Consider the following 8994-nt stretch of genomic DNA (forward strand, 5'->3'; position numbering starts at 1 on the left):
GGTTGTACTGTTATTTGGACTTATTACGAACCTTCCATTTTATGTGGAAATTAACGTGTGAACAACTTTATAGAACATTGCCTGCTAGGAAAGTCCCGAAATACTCATTAGTTTTCGCAAACAATGTATAGGCCTAACCTGGTCCATCTTTAGTTTGATGAACTATTTACTTAGTTTTACTTTGGAACTTCAAAAGTATCCATGAGTATACGAACATGGTACAGGCAGTAAGGTCGTCGCTTGAAATCTATGTGCTCAGTTTGATTATGTGTTCCATACCTCTGAGGGTATTGCCTTAGTAAAACCTTTAAGTCGCCTACATGGGCTTCAATCAAGAAGTGTAGTTAAACTTGTCAAATGCGCGACTTCCAAGACACAGATTCAGCTTTACGTTCCACGAGGAAAAGCTCAAGATACGCGCCTAGCTGTATTTATATAAACGAAAACAAACATGGTTGACTTCATTCATCTGCGTCTAAATCCCGAAGTTAAGGTAAAAGTACCCTTGCAGCAAACGAATGTGATGTTTGTTTCCAGGGCATAATCCTACCGTAGAGCCGGTGTTTGATTCAACACAATCACACATCAAATCACATGTAAATCCTCTATCGTGCCCCGGGGGGAAGAGGCCCCCCCCCAAAAAAAAAAAAAACACAAAAAAAAAAAACCATAGGTTTTTATAGCGACATCAACGGGAAACGCACGTTTGTCTATGTTGGTGTTAACTAAGGACTCTATTTGGTAGATGGTCACGGTTTCTACAAAGCAAATTACAATGTCCAGTCTCCTGACGATGACTAGAGCAAGCTAGTCGAAACGTTGAGACCAATTATTAGAGTAGTGAAGTTATAAAAACGAGAAGCCCCCCCCCCCCCCCCACCCCCACCATCCACGAAGCCAAAATAGCAGCCTAGCCAATTTCCCACCTTCCATGTAGGTAGTTAATATTAGCAGGACAGTTCTTTTCAGATCTGTATGAGAAGTCTCCCGAATTCTCAACCAACTCTGTGGTAGTAGAATTAAAAGCAAGACATGTTCGCAAAAGACCAAATTCTACCTGAGTAGTAGACACACACATAGTGTTACCGCAAACTAAATATATTTTGATACCTCTCCATGCAATGCCTCAAATCCTATATCCTTTCACACTGTTTTGTTTCTATATGACCAACCAAAATAAGAAACTGATCAGGGAAGTGTTCTTGTTTTTCGCACATCTCAGAATTTTGATAGAAATATTTCAAGTATCAAGGGAAAAGTTAAGCTTTGAGATTAAAGTTCAATCATCATCTTGCTTGATCATCACCGTATACCATAACCTATAAATATTTGGAATATATTTCAGCGCATTGAGATGAAGTGACAAATAATGTGTCAGCTGGACCATCATTATTTCATTGGCATTAGGTTCAGACTTGTACAAGTCAAAGGGTGATATCAATTTAAGCATCGCAGTCGCGTCATCTTTGGAAGAATCCAGGAAGCTGTTGGGGAGTGTGTATTCCCCGTGTATAGGAACCCATTGACAATGAACTACAGAGACCAAACTTAAAGGTATTAGAAATTGTTTGATAATTGTAAAAAACCAGTGTTCTTGCTTTCTGTAGCTATTCCAACATATAGGAAAACAAAGAAAACAGATGTGAAAGTTTTGACCCAAATGGTCATCGCAGTTGCAAGAGAACTGTAAAAGAAAAAAGAAAAACACCTTTGTTGCATAATACTTCGTGTGCTTTCATATTAGTCTTTTAGTATTTGAGTGAATACCTCTTTCTCAAAAACTATGTTACCTCAAAGGGAGTCGTTTTTCACAATGTTTTATACTATCAACAGCTCCCCTTTGCTTGTTACCAAGTAAGATTATATGCAAAAAAAATGTTTTAAAGTAATTATCAATAGTTTCCAATGCTTTTATGTGAGAGTGTATGGACTGTTTCAGACCTCGGTAATGACCTTTCCGTCATCCCAATATTACGTAGGCTTATGTTTTATGCCGGAAGTAAAAATTGTTGCGCTGTGAAGTTGCACTCTGACGTCCTTCCTTCCGGTACGTGTCAATACCTCAGCAAACTCCAACTTGAACTCTGACCCTGATGTTTCCAGCTATACATTGTAGACCTTTCTATTATAACGTCACATCCGGAGTTGTTGGCAGCTAAGGTTGGAAAACTAAAGCAACTTTTGTGCAAAGCAAAAACAGATAGCCATGAGTTTGTAGAAAGGATACATAAACATTTAAAAAATATGTTGAAATTGTTAGAAAAAAATTCATCCTAACATAAGCGATGTATCAGCTCTTTTTTTTTTGTACAGAAAATGTTTAATTTTGTAACAATTTTTTTCAGCAAGGTTGAAAGTTTGCTATCATAAAACAAAATACAATGTGATAATTGAGAGTTGCCTCCATTAACAAATTTAAACTTTTTATTGTTAAGCTTCTATTCATCATGATTAATTGGAAAACAATCCCAACAGCAAAACTTCCATAAGCGTTTTACTGTTCCGCCAGAAATAAATACTTTTATTTTGGTCACAAATAATGAAGTCGGATATTTCCGAGATGACTGATCCTCTCAACGAACTTGTATCGTCTGTACCGTCTTAAATGCTACATAACTCTCATATACTTGTCGCTTTCCCGAACCTTTTAGTTATTGATGCTATGACGAACATCTGTTGAAATCCGGGCTTCTCGTCCTCGTCGATTCCAGAAAACCATCTGTAACGGAGCGAAAACAAAAATAGTATTGTTCGGTAAAAAAAAACCTAATACTTGGCCTATAATAATTATTTTTATGAAAGATAGTTTAAATTTCCTGCCTAATATTTGGAACGTTAGATATCACAATAATAATATGAATCACTAAAAAAAAATGCAAAGGCCTACCTACTTATGGAAAGACAATCCCTTTGCCGACTCAGTTTTCCCTCCTCCGGTGATTGACAGCCGCGCACGACTTCACCATCAGCATTTTTAGATTGTTTGATCCGATTCCAAGTGTATTAATCCCCAAATGACAATTAAAAGGACGAAAACTTCTCTCTGCTTGCAGCAACTCCGTTTAAAAGTGTACAACGCATTTCGTGTGACGAACGGTCTTCAGCCGTTTGAAAAAATACGCCTATCCAGTCAGTATAATGGATATCAATGGCCTATCTCCCCTTTCTGTGCGTTGCCGTGGTCACTTGACTTGTTGCCGTCGGCACGTGACATTTAGCGCGTCCAAAGCCTATCTCCCCTGTGCATTTTCTGCGCGTCGGCTTTCGAACGTGAAATCGTCGATTCGGACTATCGAACCTTATTGTCGATTCGGACTATCAAACCTTATTGACGATTCGGACTGTCGAACCTTATTGTCAATTCGGTCTGTCGAACCTTATTGTCAGTTCGGACTGTCGAACCTTATTGTCGTTTCGGACTATCGAACCTTATTGTCAATTCGGACTATCGAACCTTATTGTCAATTCGGACTATCGAACCTTATTGTCAATTCGGACTACCGAACCTTGGGAATATTTAACCTTATCATATTTTCGGACTAACAGGCCATTCGGACTGTCGGACCTTCGAACTATTGAACCTTCGGACTAACGAACCTTCGGACTAACGGACCTTCGAACTATCGAACCTTCGGACCAACTAACCTTATTCTAAATTCGGACTACCGAACCTTCGGACCAGTAAACCTTTGGATCGATGAACCTTCGGACTAATGAACCTTCGGACTATCGCATCATATGTTCGGATTAACGAACCCTATTACATTTTCGGACTAATGAACCCCCTCTTATGGAAAATTTGCGCGTTCGGACTATCGAACCTTCGGACTATTGCACCTTCGGACTAACGGACCTTCGGACTATCGGGCGGACCCCCCTTCGGATTATCGGGCGGACCCCCTAAATGGTTGGTAGAGGATGCGTTGGCAGGCATGGGATAGGTAGGACTTTTGTGGTGGTACTGTTTGGTGGTGTGTGACCGTTGGTAGTGTCGGGTGGGGAAGGGTGGGTGGAGGCGGTGGAAGGCAAGGGACGGAGGTGGTGGTGGTAGTGTTTTGGTGGGGTGGGGTGGGAGCAGGGTGTTGGTTGCGTTGGTGGGCAATGGATAGGTGGACTTCGGTGGTGGTACTGTTGGGTGGTACTGTGACCGTTGGTAGTGTCTGGTGGTGGAGGGCAATGGTGGAGGGTGGGCAAGAGGTAGGACGGAGGTGTTGGTAGTGTTGTTGGGTGGGGTTGGAGAAGGGTGGGCAAGGTATGGACCTTTATCATAGTGCAGCCATCGTGAATTTCTTCCATTGATATCAATGTAACCAAACCGAGGCTGGAAGAACAATATAGTCTGGCTCCTATTTGCAAAATGATCATTCGCACCCAGTATTGTTATTTGATATGGGGAACATTGCCAAGATGGAGGCAGCATGATAAAGGCCTATAGGACGGAGGTGGTGGTACAGTTGGGTGGGGTGGGAGGAGGGTTCTTGGTGCAGTCTTCAGACTGTGCCATAGTCATGTGGAAATGCCACATCGGTCTGTTCACATCAATCACTTCAGAAATTACACAGATCTTGGTATTAATCATGCATTTTATTTTGAGCGAAAACTTGTAAAACTACATAATGAATTAATCGGAACGGTATTAAGACGCTGCTACAAATAGTTTTTGAGTCTTTTAGAAAGAGTTGAGCATTATCAAAGAGTGGATTTTCATTACTCGGTCCAAAAATTAATTTTAAATTCGACTCCAAAATGGAACTCAAGCTTCCAAATCACATGCAGTGTTCGCAAACCATCTTGTCTTTCCGACTTATCAATAAAATTTCCAACAACAACATCCCAAGAATTGTAACTGAAATATTACATTTTAAATTTTTAAAAGACAAATTCGACCATTTAAATCACTTCCAGCCTATCCTAAAAACAATCGTTTACAAAACAAACACTTAGATCTATTCATATTTGTATTCGTGTTTTTTATTTATTTTATTAATTTTTATTGTAACTGAACTGCAAATTTATGTTCAGACTTTGCAAGTCTCGCGAGAAATTGAACTTCCGGGACCATTGTGGTCCCAACCTAATGGAGTTTTACATTGGGGAGATTCTGCTCTGTCAATAATTTTAGTTTAACATAAGTTATGACTCTAAAAAGTGAATATGTTCTTGGGAATGTAAAAATGAGTGATTAAAAACAGAAAAGTAAAATCAATTCAACAAATAAACGAAGAAAACTAAAGAAAAAACTTGACCTCCAGTTTCCGGTTTACTCTAAACAATTAAGAATATTACCCAATTGACGTTCCCATTATCGCTGAACCTATGTGATGATCGCACCAATTGGACGTGATTCACAAACGGGGTTTATTAGAAAAACCATCCAGGTCGATGTCGAACAGCGATCCTCGTTCCGATAAATGTATAATTTTTACGTTAATTTAAACAATACAATTATTATGTACACGAATTAAAATAATAATTATACAAAAATTACGTTAAAAATAATAATCTTTAAGAATTTTTTAACAAATAACAATTTCAATACAATTTGGTTTTGTTCAAAACTATACTTTTTTTCGAATTAAGTTCTCGTTTTCGCTACGTGCGAGACTTGCACAGTCTATTGTCAAATTACAAATTGTAAGAAGCGTAACTAAAATGACATTTTCACATTTGAAAAGATAAATTCCAACATTAAAATCACTTCCAGCCTATCCTAAATAAAATTGTTTACCAAGCACTAAGATCTATATTCATACTGTTTTTCGTTATTTTATCTTTTTTTTCTTGTTTTTTGTTTTTTTTTCTTTTTTGGGTGGGGGGGTACTAAACAGCAAATTTGTCAATGACTTTTATTCGATTCACAAATACATTAGTAAACATTTATTTATATAGATAACTAGTTTAAATGAAAGGAAACAGCAATACAATAGTGAGTTCAGAAAATCAACATGTGAAATGTAAATACTTGTTCAAATGGGGAGAATTGTGAGTCTAAAATTCATTGCGCAGTTTTAGGCGCGAATTTATAACGGAACAAAAAACGAACACGTTCAATACTGGTGAGAAATTCTAATGGGGCTCAATCTTCCAATTCACATGCACTGTATTTGCAAACTATTTTGACATACAGACTTTCGTACATTATGCAAAATGTGGCACTTACAAGTTCTAAACTTTGGAACACAATCGGGCCATGCAAAATGGATACATTTCTTACAAACATGGTTAAAAGTAACCGTGTTGTAGGTATCAAAAACATTGTCCAGAAACTAATTCTGAAAAAAGCGTAATTAAAAATAATTAACGACATGTTCACATTTCAACATTCAAAAAGATAATAAGTTCTACCACTTGAATAACTTAATACAGCCTGTCCTATAATAACGATTTATTTAACTATGAAAGGTAAATATTTAACGTAGACCTAGTAATTATGCTGTTACATTGTTGTTAAATATCAAACAGCAATTTTTTCTAAAGACACGTTCTTCCATTCGATTGATACAATCGCTTTACCTTTTATTCATATCAACAAATTTCTGTAAATTATCATATCACATGCATAATGACCTGCAAATTATTTGCAAATCATTCAAGTCAATTCGCTAAACTTACACTCCTCCAAAATTTCGTAAAAGCCTTTCAACCAAAATATAACAGTGTGATGGCCCAGTCTTTACTATGTGGTAATGACCGGGTTGGTGTCCGGCCACCGTTATGGACCGAGCCTAAGGCGGGGGGGGGGGGGGGTTCTTTCTTTAACTAGCGGCCAAGCAGCCACCAACTCGGTCATGCACGCAGTAAAGACCAGGGACCAATTTCATAGAGCTGCTTAAGCACAAAATTTTGTTTAAGCAAAAAAATCCTTGCTTAGTAAAATCAGATTACCGGCCAAGGCTCCACTCAATTGTTATGCTAAGTAAAAAACAGCTACATACCAGTCACAAGCAATGTATATGGCGTGAAATTTTGGCCAGTAATATGTATAAAATAAGCGAGCTAATTTTGTGCTTAAGCAATTTTTTTGCTTAAGCAGCTCTATGAAATTGGCCCCAGCCTAAACTGTTATTACCATTAATACATATCTTCAACGAAAAACGGTACGAAAACATAAAAACAAAATTGATTTCTCTTCTGCTTCATGTTGTACTCCAGTTCATGTCCCAAAAACAAAAATTTTGACGTGATCTTCATTCTTTACTTTAAATATTAAATAGCAAAACTTTCTAAATATAAGTTCTTCGGCGCACCTCTCCACAACTGTGTTCAAGAGAATTCTTGAATAATTATGATAATTATGTGGATGCGTATTCATGCGATAACGGAATTGCAACTTTTTTTTGTTTTTTTTGGTAAGCTGTCAGGATCCTATTTTCGCGAGAATTAAATATTGGGCCTTAAATATTAAGGAAATACTTAGAAATGTTTTACATTAAACTTTGGCCAAGATCCGACGACTAAACTCAAACGGTAATTAACAGGCGATACGTTTCAATATTAAGTTCATATATAGGCCTAGTCTTCGAACATTAACAAATGGTTTTCTTACAGCTAACTGTTGCCCATGCGCTGCGTAAGTAATTTGGCGCCAGGTGACGGTAATCAGAGGGACATAATGGTTACGAATTTATAAACTTGGATTATAAATACCGTTTGAGTGAGATTAATAACTGTAAATATTGCTTTAATCAATTTTTATCTGAACAAGATTAAAACGAATCATTCATAAGTTATTTTAACGGATTTTCATACTGCATTTTGAGAGTGGATGACTTCGCCAAGCAGGCCACATGATACCGTGCTCATGTGCATAAAGACCACTTGGATAAAAAATACCATTTAAATGAGAATTGAGACCTTCACCAAACCACCAGGCTCCTTTATGACGTGTAGCCATGTTATGTATCCACTTATCATTGTCATTATCCATCGTAGAAAAGGGCATCCCGTTGTCCCAATAAAGAGAGTTACCAGCAGTACTGCTTGCATCGTATGCACCAAACTCAAGAGTGTAGTTTTCACCAACAATCTTGAAATCTTTATACTTCTCAAACGCCGTTTCATTATTGTCGTAAAGATCCACCCTTAGCTCCCATGGTCCCTGTGAGTCATCAGACGTTAAAGTCATCAAGTTATCGTTACCCAGCCAGAACTCACCAGAAAGATTACCAAAGCCAGACTTGTACTCAGCCCAGGTGCGGAAGAAGTCCACACTGCCGTCCTGCCGTCTCTGAAATACAATCCATCCCCCTCCATCAGTCTCCATGTCACAGTAGACTTCCAGACCATCAGATAACCCTTCTGGGTAGATTACGTATACATCGCTCTTGAAATGACACGCCTCTAACAACTCCTTACAACTTTTGTAGTGATGAGCAGAACTATCTGGCAAAGAGAAGAAAACTGTGTCCTCATCTGTATCAAAGTAAACACTCCCTTGATCTTCAAGGAAATCTTCAGGATGCAAAGCTCTCGTACCGTTGTTTAACTCACACAGTTTACTGCATTTGTCGAAGTTAAAAGACTTACAGTTCTTATCAATGTAGCAGTCTCGTCCACATATGACATGATTTGATACAGTTTTCTTCATGAATGTGGAGTGTTTCAGAGCTCTGTTTTCTGCACTGAACATTTGATGATGAAATCCACCACATTGACTGTCGAGCCATTCTACCTGGCCACTCAACAGAAGAGCTACATGTATCATCGCCACGAAACAGGCAGCACAAAGTGAAACCCACATTGTGTTATTTGAAAATATCGTTGCGATGTTTTTTCAAGCCACAATTTTAACTGAAAGTTTCCAGAGAATATCTTGCAGTGGATGCATGAATTGGTGGAAAGTGGCGGAAACTAGCTTGAATGTAATCTTAGAGAAGATGATGACGCAGTCTGCCTGCTGCTGGGGTTACACTCGGTATCTTACACTCCGATGTGTGTAATGCCCTGATTGGTTAATTATAGGGGCGGAGTTTGACTCTTACAGAGCTATGACTT

The 8994-nt window shown here is 38.3% G+C and overlaps 1 protein-coding gene across 1 annotated transcript; it reads right to left on the bottom strand.

Annotated features, from left to right (window-relative positions):
* Positions 1-7527: 7527 nt before the first annotated feature.
* On the bottom strand, positions 7528-8759 carry LOC139944380 (microfibril-associated glycoprotein 4-like). The gene has a single exon (XM_071941383.1). The coding sequence runs from the start codon at positions 8738-8740 to the stop codon at positions 7733-7735; it is 1008 nt and encodes a 335-aa protein (XP_071797484.1). The 5' UTR covers positions 8741-8759; the 3' UTR covers positions 7528-7732.
* Between the last annotated feature and the right edge of the window lie 235 nt (positions 8760-8994).

The sequence above is a fragment of the Asterias amurensis genome, chromosome 11 (assembly GCF_032118995.1).
Source record: "Asterias amurensis chromosome 11, ASM3211899v1".
Classification (NCBI taxonomy): Eukaryota; Metazoa; Echinodermata; class Asteroidea; order Forcipulatida; family Asteriidae; genus Asterias; species Asterias amurensis.

Bases quoted from the DNA above. Each gene is read 5' to 3' on its own strand.
- LOC139944380 (XM_071941383.1), bottom strand. From the start codon at position 8,740: ATGTGGGTTTCACTTTGTGCTGCCTGTTTCGTGGCGATGATACATGTA.